The sequence below is a fragment of the Lepidochelys olivacea genome (genome assembly GCF_965140295.1).
Source record: "Lepidochelys olivacea isolate rLepOli2 genome assembly, chromosome: 7".
NCBI lineage: Eukaryota > Metazoa > Chordata > Testudines > Cheloniidae > Lepidochelys > Lepidochelys olivacea.
The window spans coordinates 33,963,315-33,986,336 of record NC_140417.1 but is presented as its reverse complement, the minus strand read 5'-3'; the positions used below and the strand labels follow the sequence as shown (position 1 = coordinate 33,986,336).

General features: G+C 61.9%; 1 protein-coding gene across 2 annotated transcripts; it reads left to right on the top strand.

Annotated features, from left to right (window-relative positions):
- Positions 1-324: 324 nt before the first annotated feature.
- On the top strand, positions 325-11,437 carry B3GAT3 (beta-1,3-glucuronyltransferase 3). 2 transcript variants are annotated; one of them, XM_084633721.1, is made up of 7 exons: positions 332-478; positions 2,216-2,351; positions 3,161-3,258; positions 3,923-4,100; positions 5,057-5,387; positions 10,137-10,427; positions 10,701-11,437. In XM_084633721.1, the coding sequence occupies exons 3-7, from the start codon at positions 3,177-3,179 to the stop codon at positions 10,797-10,799; spliced, it is 981 nt and encodes a 326-aa protein (XP_084489847.1). In that variant the 5' UTR covers positions 332-478; positions 2,216-2,351; positions 3,161-3,176; the 3' UTR covers positions 10,800-11,437. The 2 variants fall into 2 exon arrangements, with proteins under 2 accessions (XP_084489846.1, XP_084489847.1); XM_084633720.1 differs by lacking the exon at positions 2,216-2,351 and having other exon boundaries at positions 325-478.
- Positions 11,438-23,022: the final 11,585 nt, after the last annotated feature.

Genomic DNA, 23,022 nt, shown 5'->3' with positions numbered 1-23,022 from the left:
CTCCCTCCCCCCAGGCTGGGGCCTCAGGAACCCCTCCCCCATCAGCGTGGCCTCCCGCTATCATTCTGGCTCTGGCCACCCCTGGGACCCGCCCCGACATCCCGGCTGTGGCCGCTCCGGGGCTGGCAAAGGCCAGAGTCGCTGGCGGGGCGGTGCCTGTCCCCCTCCCCCGTCAGGCTCGGTCCGCTCGGGGAAGGGGGCCGGAGAGGAGGGACGCGGCGCCGCTTCTCGCTGGGGGCCGGTGATGGGCCGGGACTAAGAACCAAAGGGTTCTGGGATCCTGCAATTGTGGCCGGAAGTGGGGGAGCTGCTGAAGGACCGGACCGGAAGTGAGTTGCTAGGGGCGAAGGAGACCCGCGGGGCCCGATGCTGAGTGTGACCCGGAGCAGACAGGGGGCCGGACCGGAAGTGCCGGGGCCGGGTGCGGAGGAGGCTGCTGGGCGCTGAGACCCGCTCCCCACCCCCCGGGGCCGGCGCGGTGAGTAACCAGCCGCGGTCTCCGTGGCAACGGCAGCACGTTCCCTCCCCATGGCGCGGTCTCCATAGCAACGGTGGGACGTTCCTGCTCTAGTGGTGCGATCTCCCCGGGACGGCGCCGTGCCCCTGCCGCCTCCCCGCCCCCATCCCCGTGGTGCGATCTCCCCAGGACGGTGCCGTGCCCCCTGCCGCCCCCCCGCCCCCATCCCCGTGGTGCGATCTCCCCGGGACGGCGCCGTGCCCCTGCCGCCTCCCCGCCCCCATCCCCGTGGTGCGATCTCCCCAGGACGGCGCCGTGCCCCCTGCCGCCCCCCCGCCCCCATCCCCGTGGTGCGATCTCCCCAGGACGGCGCCGTGCCCCCTGCCGCCTCCCCGCCCCCATCCCCGTGGTGCGATCTCCCCAGGACGGTGCCGTGCCCCCTGCCGCCCCCCCGCCCCCATCCCCGTGGTGCGATCTCCCCGGGACGGCGCCGTGACCCCTGCCGCCCCCCCGCCCCCATCCCCGTGGTGCGATCTCCACAGGACGGCGCCGTGCCCCCTGCCGCTGCCCCCCCATCCCCATGGTGCGATCTCCACAGGACGGCGCCGTGCCCCCTGCCGCTGCCCCCCCATCCCCATGGTGCGATCTCCCCGGGACGGTGCCGTGACCCCTGCCGCCCCCCCGCCCCCATCCCCGTGGTGCGATCTTCCCGGGACTGTGCCGTGCCCCCTGCCGCCCCCCCCAATCCCCCTGGTGCGATCTCCCCGGGACTGTGCCGTGCCCCCTGCCATCCCCCCCATCCCCCTGGTGCGATCTCCCCGGGATGGCACCGTGACCCCTGCCACCCGCCCCCCCATCCCTGTGGTGCGATCTCCCCAGGACGGCTCCGTGTTCCCTGCCGCCCCCACCCCATCCCCGTGGTGCGATCTCCCCGGGACTGTGCCGTGTCCCCTGGCGCCCCCCCGCCCCCATCCCCGTGGTGCGATCTCCCCAGGACGGCGCCATGCCCCCTGCCACCCGCCCCCCCATCCCTGTGGTGTGATCTCCCCGGGACGGCACCGTGTCCCCTGCCCTCCCATCCTCATGGTGCGATCTCCCCAGGATAGTGCCATGTTCCCTGCCCCCAATCCCCATGGTGTGATCTCCACAGAAACTGTCCCATGTCCTACCCACCCCATGCCTGTGACGGGATCTCCCTGGGACGGTTCCACATTCTCCCAGTCCCCGTGGTGTAATCTCCCCGGGGTTGGTGCCGTGTCCCATGTCCAACTGCACATGTCTCCATGGTGCCATCTCCCGGGGACAGTGCCACATCTCCACCTCCCTGTCCCATAGTGCAATCTTCCCAGGGACGGGGCCAAGGCCTCCTGTCCTGGATCCACAGGTCTGGTTCTATGGTCCAAGCTTTGGAACAACCTCTGTGAGGAAACCCCTGCAGCGTGCCAGACCCAACTCTTCTTCCAGGATAAGCCACTTGGTTTCACCACCTCCTAGGCTGGACCTCTGGTCCATCAACACCCTTGCTTCACACTGTGAGCGCCGGTCAGCCAGTGCAACTGGGATGGACCCCCTGCAGGAGGCTTGTACAATCTTAGGGGGCAATGTCCCACCTCAGATATCTGCGGGGGCACTCAGCCAGCATTGTAAAATAGAAGCGTTTGTTAGTCTTGAGCTTAGCACAGAGAACAGAAAGTTACAGCATGGTGCATATTGGCCAGCCCAGAGCCTTATTCTGACCCCTCTTTTGTCCCCATTCAGGAGAGTCTCCAGCTTCCAGCAGCCCACACTTAACAACCCTCCACCTGGCCCCTCCTCAGTCCTCTGTTCCTGTTCCCCCACAGACATGGTTGGCTTCCTGCGGAGGGGAGGGCCATCCCTGGTCCTTAGTTGCTAGGTACCAAATGTCTGGGCAATGGAGTGACCATTGTCTTCTTGGACTCTCCAGGGATATGGGCCCCATGCCCCTGACAGCATCAGTCACACCTGGGTCCCTGCAGAGAGTAAACAACCTTTTCCCAGCACCTACTTAACAATGCAGCATGCAGGGGAAACTGAGGCATGCACACACTATTCATACAAAATATTACAGAAAATTCCCACTCCATCTCACCCCCGTCGACTCTATCCCTGTGGCACGATGTCCCCAGGGACAGTGCCATGTTCCCCACCCCCATCCACATGGTGCAATCTCCCCAGGGATGGTGCCATGTCCCCCCATCCCTGTGGTGCAATCTCCCTCATTATGGGGTCACACTCTCCCCATCCCTGGGGATGGTGGCACATCCCCCATCTTCCCCCCCCCGGCATCCCCGGGGTGTGATTTCCCTGGGGATGGTGCCATGTCCCCCTTTCCCCACAGTGGGCACAGTGGTTATGGTGGGGCTGAGATTTACATGGCTCCAAATCCTTATCCACTTCCTGCTGCATTGCCCAGCCTAAACTGAAGGCTCCTGTGAGGGCTGGGGGCCCAGTCATGCCAGGGGCTACCAAGAAACATGGTGAAAGCCCCGCCTTCAGACATTCCCAGTGGTGACAGGTGCAGGAAGTCCAGGGTGGCCGTGGTACAGAGATGGGGACTGCAGTGCGAGAGGTGTGTGTCCATGTGCCCAGCATTTCCTGGATGTGCTCACCATAGCAGTTCGGAGGCGGAGGGTGCTGCAGCAGGACACCCCCATAACCACCACTCCCTCCCCATCTCCCCAGGGGCCAGAGTGGCACCATGAAGGTGAAGCTGAAGAATGTGTTTGTCATTTACTTCCTAGTGTCGGTGATTGGGCTCATGTACGCATTGCTGCAGCTGGGTGAGTGCTGGGCTGAGCGCAACAGCTGTGGTGCTGGGGCTGAACTCAGAGCAGGTTTGTGGGCTCGGCCAGGAGCTGTTCTCGGTCCCCACCAGAGCACAGTGCCAACAGTCACTGGCCCCTGACCGTCCTCTCTCCCCCTAGTGAGACAGCCAGACAGAGAGGGAGCCTATCTGGGTACTAGCCGCTGCCCCAGCTCCAGTGGGCGTCTGCATAAAGAGCCAGGAGTTCACTCAGAGGTGTGGGGTCAGGGCTTGGACTGCGGGGAAGAGCACAGCCCCTGTCGCAGGAAACTCGGAGAGTCACAGGAATACTTGAGGCTCAGGGGGTGGATTAGGAGGGAGCATGCTGGTTTGGGAGAAGGGATGGGAGCCTGGTTGTTCCCTGACCAGGGCTGGGTCCAGCTGGGGAATCGTCCCCAGAGGAGATCGGGAGCCACGCAGCTCCCTGTTGAGAATGGATCTGTCTGGGAGCCCCGCTGCTCCCCAGTAGGGAGATAAAGAAGGACTGGGAACACCGTTACTCAGCGGATTTTAAGTCAGGCATGAACACTCTGGGGACCATGCGGTTGGGCCCAGTCTTCCCCTAGGGAGGGGTGGGCTAGCTGCGACCCAGAGGGTCTCCCTTCTCTGACTTGTCTGCCTCCTCCTCTGCCTGGCTCCAGGGCAGCCCTGTGACTGCTCCCAACACCTGAGATCGGCCAGTGACCTCATGCATGGCAAGGACAAGAAGATCTCCCAGCTGCTGAGTGAAGTGAAGCGGCTGCAGGCACGAGGAAGGGGCCCAGAGCTGGAGGGACAGGCACTGCCAATCATCTATGCCATTACACCCACCTATGCCAGGTGGGAGCTCTTGCTGGGGGAGCTGCAGGGGGCTTGGCCATGCTGGGAATAGGCTGGGCTTGGGGAGATGGGGGGCTCTGCTGGGGATGGGAAGAGTCTCCATGTGCTAGGAACAGAAATGACTCCAGTGCTGGATTCAGCAGCCTAAACCCAGCCGCAAGGAGAGCAGGAGCCTGCAGGTAGCAGGTTAGGGCCCTGTGGCTCCCATGGAACCCGCCAGCAGGCTCTGCTGCAGTGTTAGCAGCCAGGGGGCTGAAAGAGGCCCTGCTCCCCCTGGCCAACGCCAATCAGTGTTTATGGAAACACTCCAGTTGCTCCCAAACAGCTGGGGAAGCAACCTCTGCAGAACCTACTAAGCCATTTTGCTCAGGATCTAACTGTCCTGCCTCCTCCCAACCTCACCAGATGAGATCATGAGCGTGGGTTTACACACCTGCAGTTACCGTTGCCTTGCTGGGGTAAGACATGGCTGAGGGGAAGAATATCCCTCCAGCAGATAGAGCTGGTGTTAAACTCATTTGCGCCAGAGGAGCTGAGATTTCTCTAATGCCGAGAACTGGCAACTCCAGAAATGGATATTTCAATCCCCAAGAGGTGCTCCTTGGAACCCGACTGCTTCATCTCCGTTGGGAGGAACAGTCTAACTCCACTGCCTGCTCCCCCTTGCCCACCCCAGTCACCCTTTCCCTGAAGGCTGCTGCATGTCCTGGTTTCTCTCACACCACCACCTTCTCCAGCTGGTGTGCTTCTCTCTGGCTTCTCCCCCTTTATTGTTGCCCCCTCATTCTCCTGACCAAGCTGGTGCATTCCTCTATTGTTTTCCCTTCCCCCCCAGGCTGAGCTGTTGCCTTTCTCTATTGTTTCCCCCTTCCTCCCCAGCTGGTATATTTCTCTATTGTTTCCCACTCCTCACCAGGCTGAGCAGGTGCATCTCTCTGTTGTTTCTCCTCCCGCAGGTTGGTGCAGAAGGCTGAGCTGGTGCGCATCTCGCAGACCTTTCTGCACGTGAAGAACTTCCACTGGATCGTGGTAGAGGACTCCCCAGTGAAGACCCAGCTGGTGTCGGAGCTGCTGGCCCAGAGCGGCCTGCGCTTCACCCACCTGCACACGGAGACACCCAAGGAGCACAAGCGCAAGGAGAGTGACCCCAACTGGCTGAAGCCCCGTGGTGTGGAGCAGCGTAACCTGGCCCTGCAGTGGCTGCGGGAGAACCGGGAGCTCAGTGAGGAGGGCGTGGTCTACTTTGCCGATGACGACAACACCTACAGCCTGCGCCTCTTCGATGAGGTGGGTGCTGTGCACTTCGGGGGGGAAGGAGTGGGGCACTGCGGAGGTGTGATGTGTGGGGTGACTGGGGAAGTGGGGGTGGCAGGTGTCACAGATCCATGTGATCGGTGCTTCGGGCCCAACTCTGGAACAGTCTCTAGGAGGAACCCCTTCAGTGTGCCGGTCCCGCTAGGGTCTCACCGTGGAGGAAGCATGAGCCACACGGTTTCACTGCCTCCTGAACCTGTTCCTTGGAGCCTCCAGCACTCCTGCTTCACACCATGAGTTTTGTTCACCAAGTCCAACTGAGACACCCCGATGGAGACTGGTACACTCCCCAGGGATTAATGCACCTCGCCAAGCATTTCAGTGACACTCACACAGTGTTAGTTCTCTGGAGCACACCATAGGGAGTCCTTAGGTTAGCACAGAGAACACATGTCAAAGCACAGTCCAATCTGGTTAGCCCAAGGTCCAGCCAAGCTGTACTGAGCCCCTTAGTTCAAGCTCTCTCTGACCTCTGTCTGATCTCCTCTGTCTCCCCACATATCTCTTCAGTCTGGATCTGAGATCAGCCCCCCTGTTGGGAGGCAGGGAAGTCTATAGTTCTCTGGGCCACTTGGTTACCAGGTATCGATGTCCGGGCAATTGGATTTGCCATTGTCTTTTCACAGGCTCTACTTCTAAGGCCCAGACAGTTAGGTGACACCCACACCTCTGTCTCCTAGCCTGCCCCAAGGCCAAACAGTCCTGCCCTGCCCCTCTCCCCATACCACCAGTGGGTAACAATGTAACATATAGGGGAAACTGAGGCGCACACAAGCTTCATTAAAATATTACCAAAAATTCCCACTTTGTCACATCTCTTCCCTCTTTGAGACCAAGCTGAGCAGGGTCACTTAAACCAGTCACCTGGGGAAGTTCGAACCCACAAATGTTATCCAGAGATACTACAGCATCTTCCCCTTCTCCTTGGTAGCTGTCCCACCCGGCACTCTCGAGATTCTTATAGCACCGTTGCCATTCAGTCCAATTTATAGTTTCCAATACGCCGTTCCAAGCACTTTCCCAGCCTTTCTTAGGTCTGGTCTGTTAGATGGCACCAGCAGGGTGCAGCCCCGCGCCCTGTTTTAACCCAAAACCTTGAGTTTAAAACTGGGGTGGGGTCCGGCCACTCCCTTGACCCCCTCATTGGCTGGGGATTGAGGAGGGCAATGAGCCCCTGTCCTCCAAGTGTCAGCTTGGCTGCAGCCAGGGGTGTCCTTATCCTAGGTTGGGGAAATGACCTAGGAAATGACCCCTGGATCATTTGGTCTTCGCCCAGTCATATCCCTGGGGCTGTGGTGTCCCAGGGTCTGGTGAGGCAGGCATGCAAGAGGCTCCTGCACATTGGTGTGTCTCAACCCCAGCGCTGTGTGATGCAAGAAGCATCTCTCCCCACTTGGGGTCAGTCTGTTGCCTTTACCCCCAGGACAGTCCTCTCACCCCCTGCTCCTGGTGGGCTGTGATTCAGGCTCTCTTGGTTAAGAGAACGCATGTGGCCAGGGCCATCCTCCGATCAGGTGTCTGTTACCAGAAGCAGCCCCTTCACTGGGGCTTCTCTCCCCCTGGCCAGGGCAAACCTGTTTGGCCATCCCCCTGCCCTGCCTGTGTCTGCCCACACTCAGCTGGGATTTCAGCTGCCACAGGGCTCCACTCTGCCGCTACTTTCCCAGCGAGGGCAGGCTGGGAGCTTGCTCCCTTGGTCACAACATCAGGCACCAGGGAAGTTTCGCCTGAGCCAGTATGACTCACATCTCCCATGTGTAGCTGGCTGTGGCCATTCCCCTGCCCCACTCAGATCTGGCTTTATGGTTACAGACGGAAAGGTGTCCTGAGCTAACAGCCATTCCTTTGTGTTGCAAGCAAGGGGGGAAAACCCTCCTGCTCCCTGCCAGCCAAGCTATTTGCATTTTCACTGACACCTCCAGTCTGAGCCTGTCCACTCGGGTGGTTCAAATCCTGGGCTGGTACAGAAACGGGCAGAATTTTGTCTTAAGGTGATACAGTCAGTCCCCAAAAGGATGTCAGAGCTGATATCCTGGAGACCAGCCACCCCGAGTCCTCCTGGGTCTGCACAGGAGTCAGAGCTAGACAAAAGGAACCTTAACCCAGCTGACACAGCCTTTCAGCATGTGATGGGTTGTACATGTGCTCTGACAAGGGCTCTCTGTCCCAGAATCTCTCTACTGCAGGAACATCTTCCCAGTAACCAGCACCTTCTGCTCCCACTGGGGATCCCATGAGTCTGAGTCCACCAGAGTACCACAGGACACGTGTACAGTGCCTGGATCAGGAGCCCATCTGTCACCACCCCTGGTGCCCCCGAGGAGTTGGCTGTGTGGCTCCCGCTCAGAGCCTAAGCTACAAGGCGGGCTTCTTGGTTGGGCAGAGTGATGCAGCAAACTCTATTTCATCAAGCCTTGGCCATAGTGCCCACTTCTGTCCTGTTTTCCTACAGATATTACATCTCATGTCTCAGAGGTCCCTTGGAGGAGGTCTGCCCACATGGCTGCTCCCCCACTTTAGGTTTACCCGAGTCCCACTCCTGGGGTGCCTCCACTGATTCCCTTTCCCAGGACCCATGCTTAGCCCAGTCCCCTTTGGGTCTCTCTTCATACCCAGACCTACCATCCACAAACTCATCGGCCAGCTGACCTGTGCTATGCAGGTCCTTCAGTTCCCTGTGCACTAGACACATTTTAAGCTCATGAGGACAGATCTCAGAGTTCCTCCAACCCACCCAGGTTATACCAATCCTCCCGTGTAATGTCCCTGCACTCTTACCCCACTTGTGGAGATATTCTCCCATCAGGGTGGTGGCTTCCATGTAGGTCACACCCTGGGTCTTTTGCGCACCCCGAAACCTCCCTATAAGCCGTAGGTGTCAATTCAAACGTAAGCAGTAGAGCCTTTGTGAACTGTTCATAGTCCCCAGTATCAGCTCCATCCATGTGGCTGAACGTCTCTATAGCTGTGGGCCTGAGTAAGGGATGAGACAGCGGAGCCAGTCTGCAGGGTCAACCTGGTTCAAATCGCAAGCCTTTTCAAAGGCAGCGAGACAGGCATCAATATCCCCGCCCCGTAAATTAGGGCAACAATTTGGTATCTATGATCCCTGCAGAATCAGCATCTTTCCCCATGTGCCCCTCTGCTTCTCCATATCCAGTTCCTGCTTTCGGTCCTTCTGCAGGTTCTTCCTCCTTGCTTCTCCCAGTCAACTGACTGGAGCTGAGTAGGAACAATCTGCTAGCGCCTTCACTCTCAGTGCCAAGTCCCACTACTTCAGATCTATCAGTGGGGAACCAGGTCGCAAAGACCACTGCTGCATGGGGAGCCAGATCTTGAGGCTGCCCTGTTGCTGCCTTTTTCACACTCACACCCTTGGATCTGGAACCTGCTTCTTGGAGCGATCATCCTTCTCCAGCCATGCAATCAGCTGCCCCTTGTTGAGCTTCCCAACGCTTAGCCCTCTTTGCCTGCACACATTTGCATTGCCTGTCTTAGGGAGCTGATTACAGACCATTTAACTATCCTTGTTTACTGCTGCAAGTCACTTATTGCAAAATGCTACCGGTGCATTCAGCATCCCCCCACTAACACCACCTGTCATGGATCCACAAGGTCGGTGATACGGTTTCAGTTTAGGAAGAGTCTCTAGCAGGAACCCCTTCAGTGTGCCAGACCCCCTGGAGGCAGTGTAAGACACATGGCTTCCCTGCCTCGTGAAACTGGACCTCTGGGCCTCCGGCACTCCTGCTTCACCTTGTGAGCTCCATTCAGCGAGTCCAGCTGAGACAGACCCCCAGTGGAGACTAGTACACTCCCCAGGGATTAATGCACCTCCCCAAGCATTGGCAGTGACACTCACACAGTGTTGTCAAAACACTTGGGTTTATTAGTCCTCTGGAACACACCATAGGGAGTCCTTAGGTTAGCACAGAGAACAGACGTTAAAGCACAGTCCAGTCTGGTTAGCCCAGGGCCCAGCCAAGCTGTAGTGAGCTCCTTGGTGCAAGTTCTCACTGACCCTCCATCTGATCTCCTCTGTCAGACTCCAGGTGAGAGCCCTGGCTGCCTCCAGCCACCCACTCTTGCCCCCCCAATCTCCAGTCCTTGGATCTCAACCTGGGGGAACATTGCTCAGCCCCCCCGCCTCCTGTTGAGAGGCGTGGAAGTCTATAGATTTCTGCGAGGTTGATTGCTAGGAAGCAATGTCCAGACAATTGGATTTATCTGGTGTTTTTTGAGGTGTCCCACTAGTATGGGGATTGAGACCCAGACAGCAACATCCTCACCTCTGTCTCCTAGCCTGCCCTGAGAGCAAACAGTCTGACATTCCCCCCCAGCCACCACTGGGTAACAATGCACTGTATAGGGGAAACGGAGACACTTACAGGTGTAATAAAAATATTACAAAAAATTCCCACTTTGTCACAGCAGGGCGCTGGAGGCAGGGGGTGGGGTGAGGAGGAAGGGGGGGATGGCAGGGCACTGGAGGCAGAGGGTGGGGTGATGGGGAAGGGGGGGTGGCAGGGCGCTGGAGGCAGGGGGTGGGGCGATGGGGAAGGGAGTGGACGGCAGGGCGCTGGAGGTGGGATGGGATGACGGGGAATGGGGGGATAGCTGGGCGCTGGAGGCAGGGGATGGGGGGAGCAGGAAGGCATTTGTCTCGCCTCTCCCATGTGGGGGTCTCTTTCTGCTGCTGACACCCCTCTCTCTTCCCCACAGATCCGCTCCACCAAGCGTGTCTCGGTTTGGCCTGTGGGGCTGGTGGGTGGCCTGCGCTTCGAGCGCCCCCTGGTGGAGAAGGGCAGGGTGGTGGGCTTCTACACAGCCTGGAAGCCCAACCGGCCCTTCCCCATGGACATGGCCGGCTTCGCTATTGCTCTGCAGCTGCTGCTGGCCAATCGCGAGGCCCGGTTTGACTTGCTGGCTGAGCGTGGCTACCTGGAGAGCAGCCTGCTGCAGTCACTGGTCTCCATCGAAGAGCTGGAGCCCCGAGCTGACAACTGCACTAAGGTGAGGAGCGGGGCTGGGAGCCAGGACTCCTGGGTTTTATCTGTGTTGTTGGGAGCGCAGTGGGTCGAGTGGGTTAGGGCAGGAGGTCAGGACTCCTGGGTTCCATTCCCGGCTGGGAGTGGGGAATGTGAAATTTTGCCTCTAAGCAGGATGGTCTCAGGTGTCTTCAGTCCTCCAGCTGTGGTGACTGGCTGGGGGTGCTGGTTGGGGGAGGGGCGCAGTCTGGGGGGATCTCTCTGGACCCCACCTCTGTCCTGCACTCTTCCATTGCAGGTTCTGGTCTGGCACACGCGGTCGGAGAAGCCCAAAATGAAGCAGGAGGAGCTGCTGCAGAAGCAGGGCCTGGGCTCTGACCCAAGCATCGAGGTGTGAGTGGCACCTGGAGCCACGGTACAGGGAGGCCCGTTTGGGGAGCTGGCCCAGAACCCAGGACAGGATCAGGGCGGCTGCCAGAGCAATGGACTTGGGGACTGAACGCCCCAGACTGCTTTATTTATTGTGACGTTCAGGGGCCCTGCCCTCAGCCCCCACCCCACTGGCGGAGCAGCCTCTATTCCAGCATCTCCAGTGCTGCTGCTCCCTGCTGAGGGAGCCCCCCCAGCCCAACATCCTGAGCTGCTACTGCCTGGAAGTCAGACCCTGCCCCCAGAGAGGCAGCTGCTCCAGGATTTATTCCCATTGAACACCCCCCCCGCCCCCCCGGACCTCTTCCCCCTGCCCAGCATCTCAGTGTGCAGATCTAGGGGACCCTAGCCCCGCTGCATGGCGCCTGAGGATGGCAGCTCTGGTCCTGCCCTGCTGGGCAGGGCTCCTAAAGGCAGTGGAGATGTGAGTGAGTGTGACACTATGTTCCTTCCCACACCCACCCCACTCAGCAATGGGTTGGGATCCCCTCCCCAGCTTCAGGGAGCCCTGTGTGTCCATTTTGTGTGTGTGGCTGTTGCATGAACGTGGTGGCTGTTACAGCAATAAGCATGTTATATCCTCAATAAAGCGCCCATCCCCCACTATCCTGGCTGTCTCTCTGCCCCTCGGCCCGCTGCCCCACATGCCCCTGTGGTTATGCCCAGCAGGCAGGGTCAGAGCTGCCCAGGCATAGAGGACAGTGCAGGGGCCAGGCTGAGCCTGGGTGGAGTCTCTCCCAGGGGCAGGTCCTGCCCTTATGGCACGGGGCTCCTGTAACCTTGTGCTCCCCATGAGGAGACCACAGCCCCTTGGCCCCCAATGGGGCAAACTCTTGGAGGGTGGGGCTCTCCATGCCAGGCCAAGGGAGGGGTTCTGCCCCCCATCACATGAAGAGCTGCTCCATGTCCCTCCCATAGAGCAGCCCCAGCCCAGGGCAGGCCAGGGCCTCAGCAACAGGCTCGGCTGGCTCTGTGTTGGCCCAGGGGGGGCACCCCGCATGAGGGGCAGGGAGAGCGCCAGGTCCCAGTATCCGCGCCTGCCCACCCCAGTCGTCCTGCTGCCGATGGATCTTCATGTGGGCGTTTCGGCTCTTGATCTTGTAGAATGTCCTGGGGACAGAATGGCGGGGAGGGGTTAGTGCGTCATCGGCGGGGGCCCTTCAGCCTCTGAGCTGCTTCTCCCCCAGCAAGCAAGAGGCCTGGGGGGCACTCCCACTTGGAGCCTGCCCCCCGCCCCCCTCACTCTGGTGGGAGTGGAGCCCAAAGAGTTAAAGACACTTACTTGCCGCAACGTTTGCAGGGGAAGCTGGAGCCAGGGGGCGAGTCCTGAGGCAGCTCCGGGGTAGGTGGGGGCTGAGAGAGAGAGACAGGGTGGACATCACGGACCTCATCACAGACTCCCGTCCCCTCCTCCCTCCCCCCCCCCCCACCCACCCAGAAGGGACTACAGACATGGCTGCTTCCTTGTCTGGGCAGGGGCTCCCCCCATCCCTGTCCCTGAGGTCTCACATACCTGCCCGGGGCCGGCCCTGCCCCCGATGGCGCCCGTCTCTGACCCGGCACCACTTCGTTTGTGACTGCGCCGCAGCCGGCTCTTGTGCAGGTAATAGAACTCCACGCACTGGGCCAGTCGCTTGGAGGGCACCTGGGGAGCAGGGAGAACTCGGTCAGCCAGCATCCCCAGCCCTGCGGGGAGAGGCCAGGCCTGGGGTGGCCAGGAGTCCCTCCCCCTGCAGCCAGTGCTCCCACCCTGCTCCTACAGCGCCCCCTGCTGGGAGAGGCCAGGCCTGGGGTAGCCAGGAGTCCTTCCCCCTGCAGCCAGCACTCCTGTCCCGCTCCCTACAGCGCCCCCTGCTGGGAGAGGCCAGGCCTGGGGTGGCCAGGAGTCCCTCCCCCTGCAGCCAGTGCTCCCACCCTGCTCCTACAGCGCCCCCTGCTGGGAGAGGCCAGGCCTGGGGTAGCCAGGAGTCCCTCCCCCTGCAGCCAGTGCTCCCACCCTGCTCCTACAGCGGCCCCTGCTGGGAGAGGCCAGGCCTGGGGTGGCCAGGAGTCCCTCCCCCTGCAGCCAGTGCTCCCACCCTGCTCCTACAGCGCCCCCTGCTGGGAGAGGCCAGGCCTGGGGTAGCCAGGAGTCCCTCCCCCTGCAGCCAGTGCTCCCACCCTGCTCCTACAGCGCCCCCTGCTGGGAGAGGCCAGGCCTGGGGTGGCCAGGAGTCCGTCCCCCTGCAGCCAGTGCTCCCACCCTGCTCCTACAGCGCCCCCTGCTGGGAGAGGCCAGGCCTGGGGTAGCCAGGAGTCCCTCCCCCTACAGCCAGTGCTCCCACCCTGCTCCTACAGCGCCCCCTGCTGGGAGAGGCCAGGCCTGGGGTAGCCAGGAGTCCCTCCCCCTGCAGCCAGTGCTCCCACCCTGCTCCTACAGCGCCCCCTGCTGGGAGAGGCCAGGCCTGGGGTGGCCAGGAGTCCGTCCCCCTGCAGCCAGTGCTCCTGTCCCACTCCCTACAGCGCCCCCTGCTGGGAGAGGCCAGGCCTGGGGTAGCCAGGAGTCCCTCCCCCTACAGCCAGTGCTCCCACCCTGCTCCTACAGCGCCCCCTGCTGGGAGAGGCCAGGCCTGGGGTGGCCAGGAGTCCCTCCCCCTGCAGCCAGTGCTCCCACCCTGCTCCTACAGCGCCCCCTGCTGGGAGAGGCCAGGCCTGGGGTGGCCAGGAGTCCGTCCCCCTGCAGCCAGTGCTCCTGTCCCACTCCCTACAGCGCCCCCTGCTGGGAGAGGCCAGGCCTGGGGTAGCCAGGAGTCCCTCCCCCTACAGCCAGTGCTCCCACCCTGCTCCTACAGCGCCCCCTGCTGGGAGAGGCCAGGCCTGGGTTGGCCAGGAGTCCGTCCCCCTGCAGCCAGCGCTCCCACCCTGCTCCTACAGCACCCCCTGCTGGGAGAGGCCAGGCCTGGAGTAGCCAGGAGTCCGTCCCCCTGCAGCCAGCACTCCTGTCCGGCTCCCTACATCGCCCCCTGCTGGGAGAGGCCAGGGCAGGAGTAGCCGGGTGTCCATTTCCCCCGCCAAGCTGGGACTATGAAGTTGGTTGGAAGTGAGGCGGGGAAGGGGGCTGGTGCTGCTCTCACCGCACGTTGAATCTGGGCAAAGTCCTTCCTATGCAGGGCAAAGGCTTTGGAGAAGAGGCGTCGCTCATGGGTGCTCCACATGTCACTGCCTGGGGGAGGGAGAGGGATCTGAGACAGGGAGTCCTGCCCCACCCCCCTCATAGCTCTTCCACACCCTCCTTTCTTCCCCATCCCACCCCGCTCATAGACTCTGCCCCACCCAATGTTCCTGCCCCCCCCGTCCCTGCTTCTCACAGCCCCAGGGGCTGGAACTGGGGGTGCTGCTGCACCCCCTGGCTTGAAGTGGTTTCCATCATATACAGGGTTTAGTGTTTGCTTCAATGGCTCTCAGCACCCCCACTATACAAATTTTTCCACTTCCACCCTGCCCCTTCACAGCCCCACACCAGCCTCCTGTCCCCCACAGCCGTACCCCCTACAGCCCTGCCCCCAACCTCCTGTTCCCCACAGCCCTACCCTCTCACACTGCCACAACTCCCAATCCTGCCCCCACTCCCCTTCCATCCTGTCCAGCTGCTGCTACCCCTGTTCCCTTTCTTTCCCCAGCACTGCCCGCACTGGCCCCCAGACTCTTCTAGCTACCCTGGCCATGCCACTTGCCCACACCTCTCCCCCCTTTACCTGTGTAATGGTAACTGGCCAGAGGGTGACATTTGGGCCACACTGGGGTTCGCAGCAACAGAGTCTCCAAGGCAACCTGAAGGGGGAGTAAAGCTGAGACAGGGGAGCTACCCTTTCCCTCCCCAGGGGGCTCCCCTGCCAGAACCATCCTGGCCTTGGGTCAGACACTGCTACTTACCAAGGCCCAGGCCATGGGGTGGGGGGTTCTCTTACCATGACATTCCCGCCAGCCTGGCACAGGCAGTGCAGCGCCAGCTCCTGATTGGTGCCACCCCCAGGGAGGGCACTGGAGCAAGCCACGTCCAGCAGTGTCTCCACTGCAACCAGAGAGCAGCCATCAGCTAGGCCCAGTGGGACCCCTCCTCCCCCCTCACTGCACCCAGACAGCAGCAACCTGATGGGCCCTGGGAACCCCCACCCCATGGACCCCTCCATTCCCCGCACTGCACCCAGAGAGCAGCCATCAGATGGGCCCTGGAACCCTTCCCCCAGCTCATGGGACCCCTCAGTATACCCTCTGCTTCACCCACAGAGCTCCCTGCCCCTGGGCTGGTGGGGCGGTGAGTGTCCCCATCACAGATGGCCTACTCCCCCCAAGAGGCTGGGGACTGGCTGGACCATGCAGACTGAGCCCCAGAGGAGCCACTGCTTCTCCCCTCCCCACACTGTAAGGGACATATGGGCCTCCCCCCCTCTCCCTGCCCCAGCCTGTGAGTGTCCCAGCTCCTCCCCCTGATAATCCCCAGTGCTACCTCTCACCTTGGCGCTGGGTCTCTGCATCTTGCTCCAGCCCTGGCCAGGGCCTCCAGGCCAGATCAGCCTGCAGGGGGTCCAGCCGGGCAAGGTGTGGGTCCCGCAGCACTGGCAGTGCCGGCTGGAATGCGGGGCCCACATTTATCTGTCTGCAGGGGAAGGGGCAGGTGAGGGGGCCTCAACCACAGGCATGTGCCCGCCCTACTACTGCCCCTCCCAGAACAGCCATTTCCCCCCCACTTACACTCCCCAGCCCCCCCCAGCCTGGGGATTCCTCCCTCCGCCAGGAGATCCCTGGACCAAAAGTCCCACCCTGGGGCCCATCCCCTTTGCCACACCTGCCCCGGGGGCTGTAGCCTAGTCTCCCTCCACCCCAAAAGACAGGACTTACGGGGTGTCCAGGCACTGGAGGGGGTCGGGGCTGCCACCTGTGGAGGGGAGAGTCCAGCTGTGAAGGCCCCTGGCACAGACACAGTCCCCCAACCTGCCCTGAACTCCCAACCCCCTGCCCATCTCCTAGGGCCCTGCAGAACCCCCCATATGGCTCTGTACCCACCCGACAAACCTTCATGGACTCCCCACCACCACCACCACAACCAGGGACCCAGCCCACGTGGTTCAGTGGAGGGAGAGACCCTCCCTTGCACCCCCTGCCCCTTGGCCACACTCGGCCGCATCTGGGAGAACCCAGGAGTCCTGGTTCCCAAGCGACCAATCAAGCCCCCCAGCCTGCATTGGAAGGTGGTGGGCACTTACCACCCAGCGAGGCTCCCAGCTCAGCAAACAGCCCCGTGCCTCGGCGCAGCGGGTTGAGCATGGGGGTTGGTGTGTAGTGCGGGGGGTCCCTGGCCCGGTGCATCCGGCTCCAATAAGGAGTGCCCCGATAACTGGAGGCCAAGGAGCTCCCAGAAACCTGGGGAGGAGAAGGGGTCAGAGACTGCAGGGGCCTAGCCCATGGGGGGGCAGTGAGAGGAACGGCATTGTGCCCTCCCCAGTGCCGACACCCCTGCTGGGTCTGGGGGGGCAGGACTCTAACAACTCCCCCTTTCTCCGCCCCCGTGCTGGGAAACACCCAGCTAACCACCAAGACATCCTCCCAACCCCTCCTTCCCTGGCTATCCCCCTCCCCAGTGTCCCCCGCCCTCCCGTCCAATGGGTGATCAGGAGCCCAGCTGGATGCAAGGTTGTGAGCTGTGATGGGGACTTGGGAGTGGGGGGGGCCTCCCCTGACTTCATTGCCCCACCCATGCCCCACCCAAGGAGGCAGCCCCCACTCCCCCAGGGTCCCACTCTCACCTGGGGGGTGGCAGTGTGGCCTGCCGTTGGGGGGCTCTGCTCATGCCCCAGCCTGGCAGCAGCGACCTCTGACTCTGGCTCCCGAGGGGAGACCCCCGGCCATGGGGCAAAACCAGCAGGGCGAAACTCCAGCCCCTTGCAGTAGCACTCAGTGTCCTGCAGGGGATGACGGGCTCAGTGCAGGGAGTCTGAACCCACAGCCAGGGAGAGAACCTCTGGAGTCCTGGCTCTCAGCACCAGCCCCGCTCTAACCAGTAGACTCCACTGCCCTTGCCGTTAGTCTTGGGGGAATCTCCCCACCCCCTCCCCTCCTCGGCAGCATAGTCCTGGGACTGGGCACCGCCCCTTTCCCACCACCCTCCTCGTGCCAACCTACCTGGTAGCAGCAGAGGCTGGGGGCGGCATCAGGGGGCCAGTCAGGGGGGCCCAGGAGCCCAGCATACATCTCAGGGCCTGCGAGCCCCTGGGGAGCTGACACACAGGGAGGGGAGGTTAGGCTGTGAGAGCTAAGAGACAGGGTTTCCCCCTCCCATCCCAGCAGCCTCCCACCAAAGCTGGGGCCCTCCATCGTGTATCCCGTAACCCTCAGGGGTGGCCCCATAATTCCCCTGAGATGAGTTCCCCCTTCTGCCCCATAACCCACACTGAGCCAGGTGTCCCCTTTCCAGTCCCCACAGGCACATATCGGCCTGTGTCCATACCCCTGCATCCTCCTGGACCCACACATCCCAGTGGTGCCTCCCAACCCCATAACTCTCCAAGTTGGAATTCTCCCTCCATGCCCCCCACTGCCCCCCAAGTTGTCTCTTCCCCCCACCACAGCCCCGGAGAGCATCCCCTAGTCCCATAACCTCCACAAAACTGGAGTTCCCCTCAGCTGGCCTCCCCCATCTTTGCCCCACCATCCCCTGAGGGCACCTGTAGCCACTCCGCTTCCCCCCCCCCCGTCACTCACCGGGTCCCGGGTAGCCCTCTGGGGGGCTGTAGCTAGCAGGCTGGTTTTCCTGGTATAGGCACGGAAGTGGGGGCTCCTTGCGCTGCTGCCCGTACCCACCTCCGCCCTGCCTCGCTGGGAGGCTGCAGTAGGACAGAGGAGGCCCTGACCCCTCCAGCTGGCCTCCAGGGAGTTGCAGCAGCAGGGGGCTGGCATGGGGGTATCCCTCCTGTGGGGCAATAGGGGGTGGCTGGGCCATTATCTCCTGCAAGCTGAAGCCCTGGCTCCTGGATGCCTGAGTCCCCAGCACCCACGGCTTCCCGAAAGGCGGGTTGGGGAAGGCTTGGGCAAAGGGGTCCAGCCTGCGGTTGGCTGGCTCGATCTTCTGGGGCCAGAGCCCAGGGCCCAGGGCAGCATACGTCCCCTGCGTGCTGATAGGGTCCCCGGCCTCCATGCTGCAGGGGGAATAGAAGGGGCCAGAGGTGCTCATCTCAGGCTCCATCCCTGTGGCGTTGAGTCCCATACGGAGCTGAAAGAGACCCAGAGAAATGAGGGGGCAGCACACCCCCACAGATCAAGTTCTAAGCAAAGGGGTCCTGACTCTGAGCCCCCCACCCTGCTTTAGCCAGCTGGACACACAGCTCTTCTGGAGCTGTGAATAGAACCCAGGAGTCCTGGCTTCCAACCCTCCTGCTTTAACCCACTGCTCTCCCAGAGCTGGGAAGAGAACCCAGCCGTCATTGTCCCCATTTTGCAGAGGGGGAAACTGAGGCAAAGAGGAGTGAATTGCCTTGCCCAGGGTCACCCAGCCAGCCAATAGCTGAGCCGGGAATCAAATCCTGGTCTTGTGTTTCCATTCCAATGATCTGTCCAGCCCCTCCCGCTCTAACCCACTAGCCCCACTCCCCTCCTAGAGCTGGGGATGGAACCCAGGAGTCCAGGCTCCCAGTAAGTCCCCCCGCTCCATTCTAATCATTAGACCCCAGTCACTCCTGGCGACAGGGATAGAACCCGAGTCCAGGCTTCCCCCTCCCCCCACAGTACCCACAGACTCTCGGCTGAGGCCCGCCCGGGTCCCTGGCTGTTTGCAGAGGGCTCAGTGCAGCGTTGTGGCACATCGTGCTGGTCCCGCAGAGACCCCCCCTCCCGCTTCCTGTCAGCGCGGCGGCTCCGACGCCTGCTTATCTCCCAGCGCGAGCGAACGAACAAACGGAAAACAGGTGCCTTCGCCGCGCGCCTTCCCAGCCCAATATCCTGTGTGAGAGCAGGGGGAGGAGGGCTGGGGGGGCAGACACAGACAAACGCATGCAGGGCATCACACATCGCAGGGTGGAGAAGGGACCTGCCCACCAGCTCATGCAGTTGGACAGGAATAGAACCCAGGAGTCCTGGCTCCCAGCACCCCTGCTCTAACCACTAGACCCCAGTCCCCTTCCAGTCAGGGATGAACCCAGGAGTCCTGGCTGCCAGTCTTGTCTGTGGGCCAAAAGGGTTCTCCCTTCCCTGTGTCTTGCGGGAGAAGCTCCATGCAGAGGAGGGAAGGCAAGGGGAACTCAGCAGGGCTACAGAACTGGGCCCGACTCCCCTCCCTCCAGCGCAACCCCACAACTCGGGGGAGGGTGGCACCCCGCTTGCCCCACATCTCCCCGCCCTGCTCCAGAACAAGTGATAACACTGTAGGGCAGGGTCCCACAGGGCACCTGAGATTGCCAGGGCCCCCTCCCCCGGGGCCGCCCAGAGGATTCAGGGGGTCAGGGGTCTTCGGCAGCGGGGGTCCTTCCACTCAGTGTCTTCGGGGCACTTCACCAAAGACATGGAGCAGAAGGACCCCCCCCCCCGCCGCCGAAGTGCCGCCAAAAACTCTCTTGGGGGCCTGGGGCAAATTGCCCCATTTCCCCCCTCCCCCCGGGTGTCCCGGCCCTCCCCCTCCAGCATAACACACAGAGACCCAGCACCAGAGACCCCTGGCAGACAACACAGGGGATGGGGGCCCAGAAGGTACCAGACAGAGAAACCTTAGCCCTGACCTTGAGCTGAGCCCTGACCTTGACCCCAGCTCTGCCACGCCTGGCTCATTGGCGTCATGGCCCCAGACGCAGTTCTGGGTATGAGTGTGAGGGGGTGTCACTGAGCCCCCTGCCCTGGTGACCCCTGTGGATGGTGACCTGGGCAGGATAATGGGGCTGGGAACTCTGGCACCCTGAGCCTGTGGCGTCAGGCTCCTCCTGCCCCGTCACCGCCCCGGAGCAATTAGTGCCACAGGCTCCTGTGCTCATGCCCTGGGCGCTTGGTTCCTTTTTGGGAAGGGCTGGGACCAGGGTGAGTTCTAAACATGTAAGCCCACCCTGACGGGGGGGTCTCCCTGCATGGAGAGTCTGCAGTAGGCAGAACTTGGGCTGCAAAGCTGGAGTCACCCCAGCCCCCAGTGCCGGGAAATTTAGCAGTTACGAGGCAGGAGCCATGTGCCCATCACTGCAATCTGTCTTGTGTGACATGAATGCCCTGGGAGAATCTGCCGCACCCAAGCTGCCCTGGTCCCTGTGAGCCCCCCCACTGCCCTGCCTCAGCCGTGATATTCACTGGAGACAGAGTTGGCTCTGAGCTAGACCCAGCACTCCCCGGGCCTGCCAAGCCCACAGAGTCCTTGGTTCTAAAGCCAGAGGGGACCACAAAGCTCATCTAGTCTAACCTCCTGTGTGACACAATCCAGAGAATCTCCCTGCATGAATTCCTGGCTGCACTTGGGCAGATCTGCTAGAAAAACAGCCCCTGGAGATGGAAAACCATCCAGCAATGGCAACTTCCCCTATCTAACGGGCTGTCCCCCTAGCTGGGAACATTTACACCATATTTCCACTCTGAATTTGTCTAGCTACTTCTCCGGTTAGGCCTTCATCTGCAAGGCTGTTACCCCAGGTCTGTTCCCAGTGTGGTTCTTAGGTCACTTTAATCTTTTTGTTCAATTACACAGATTGAGCACCTGGATCCCTACCCAATCTAATGCCCCCCCATCCAGCATTGTGCCCATGCAGGGGAGCTGGGAGCCAGGTCAGAGTCTGGGGCAGAGCAGCTGGCGGGACAGACAGAGACTGCAGGGAGTGCGGGGGAGAGATTCCCCTAACATCTGGACCGTGACACAAAGGCGAAGGGGAGAAGCTGCCTCCACCCCTGGAAAGACAGAGACATCCACACACACCCCTGTGTCATGGAGCCATCACGCAGGGCAGGGACACAGGGACCTACACGGCGCATGGGACCCCATCTGGGCGGGGGCTGTACTCCCAACACAGCCCTGGGGTTCCAGCTGTGCCTCGCACTTCATCGGCTTGGTAACATCTTCTCAAACTGATCCCAAGGGCCTTTGAGCTGTCCTGCCCGCCCTCCCCAGCTCACTGCCCCCTGGGCCAGGGGGGTCGCTGCAGCCCCAGCCCCCCCGACACACATCTGGCTGGTCCTGCTCTGCCCTTGGGGGTGATCTAGGTCAGGCCCAGCGGGGCCAAATGGCACAAAAGCTCCCCCCTAGCTGTTTCTCCAGCCCTTCATGCATGCGGTGAGTTGCAGAGAGCACAGATCAGGTGGCCAGGGCCTGGACCGTGGTCCCCACTGAGCTGCCTAGTTCTGGGGCCAATTTCCATGGGGCTCAGACTCCTGCTAGGCACCAGGACCTCCAGCTCCTAAGTGCCTGAGCTGGTCAAGGTGCGGTTGGGACTCTTGGGGGTACGTGGGTCCGAGCCCTCTGTCCCCTGCAGAGTGGGGTCCCGATAGTGGGGGGGGGGGAACTCCAACACTGAGTGCCTGCTGCAAGGGAAAGCCCTATGCATGGGGCGATCCCTCGGGGCAGCAGCCAAGGATACAGGGGGCAAATGAGAGCTGGGCTTGGGGATCCGGGGCCCTGTCTGGGTAAGAGTTTGTTTTCTGCTGCGGTGGGGAGGCTGGAATCCAGGGATGTCCCCTGCTCCTCCTTGTGCTGCTGGTGTGGGGGGGACTCTCTGTGCTGGTCGCTTGCAGCTGGCCCAGCTCGGGTGATGTCGGGGTCCCTGGGCAGGGGGACAGGTGATGGGGACAGGACAGGTCGGCGGAATGCCTGAGATGCCCTGGGCCATGGAAGGTTGCTCTGCCCCCAGCTGAAAGGGGTTTCTGTGTCTCCATTTGACCCTTACCCCTGAGCTGGTGCTGCCCTGGGACTCAACACCTCCTGTTGGCCATGGGGCCAGGACACTGGGGTGATAAGCTCTTGGGAGAGATCAGATACTGCCAGCGCACCAGGCAAGGGGCAGAGAGCCCCAGAGGCCCCATCTGTTGAAGCTGTTGGGAGAGTGCCCCACCCCTGGTGCCCTGCTCCCCTGGCTCCGCTGGACCCTGGCTCCTGGTAAGAGCTCCCTGCTAGGCAATTGGGGTTGGAGGTACCCTCGCTGTGTCTGGGCAGAGCCTGGCCCCGATGGGGACTCCCAGCCCTGAGGGAGCCAGCCAGCCAGCAGTGCCTGGGGCCCTGGGAGTGCGGGGCTCCCAATGACTGCGACTGAGGGTGAGGAACCCGGCTGGGTGGGGCAGCTGGGCCTAGAGTCTGGGGCAAGGGTGCAGGCTGGAGCCAGCTCCCTCGCCGTCCGCCACCCCTGTGACTGTAAACCCTGACCCTAAACTGACTCCTGACCGGTAAGCCCCTCACCCAAATCCTGATCCCTTGAGGCCTCACCCTGCCCCTTGAGTGCCTGAACCCCGCACTCCAGGAAAAGGCCATGTTGAGCAGCTAAGGCTCGTGGCTTGGTCCAATACCCCCTCCCCTTACCAGGTGGCTGCAGGCAGGGGGGCCAGGCACTGGGGGCAGCCATGGGCAGAGGCTCTGGATGGTGGGAGACCAGCCCAAGGGGAAAGAGGCATCAGCAGAGCAGGGCACCCTCCCGCCCCACCATGGTACCCACAGCAGCTGGGGCCAGTGCAGAGAACTCACCCAGGGCCCGAGCCTGAGAACTGACCCAGCCCAGCAAACACAGCAATGAACTTACAGAGATCTGGGGGTCTTGCGGGGGCTGGGCACAGCCCCAACCCCAGCTGCCAGCTTAGCCCTACCCTGGGTGGGGCTGGATGCTCCCCGTCCCCTGCTTGCTGCCCTTGGGCCCAAGGTCATTTCTCTCCCAGCGCCTCCCCCACAGAGGGGGACCTGCCCCAGCACCCTGAACCCCAGGGTCCAACACCTGCTAGGAAGGCTAGGCCTCTCTGTGTGAAACATCCCCTGGCCGATGCCTCCTGGAGCTGATCCCCACCCTCCTCCCTATCCCTCCAGTCCCACTCCACATCACGCACCCCACTCCCCGTCCCCAACAACTCCCACATCTCACCCTTCACCCCACTCCCTGTCCCTCTCCGGTCCCACTCCTCACCCCACACCCTGTCTCCCTCCTCACCCTTCACTCCACTCCCCCCTCCGAGTCCCACTCCTCACCCTTCACCCTGCTTCCAGTCCCACTCCTCACCCC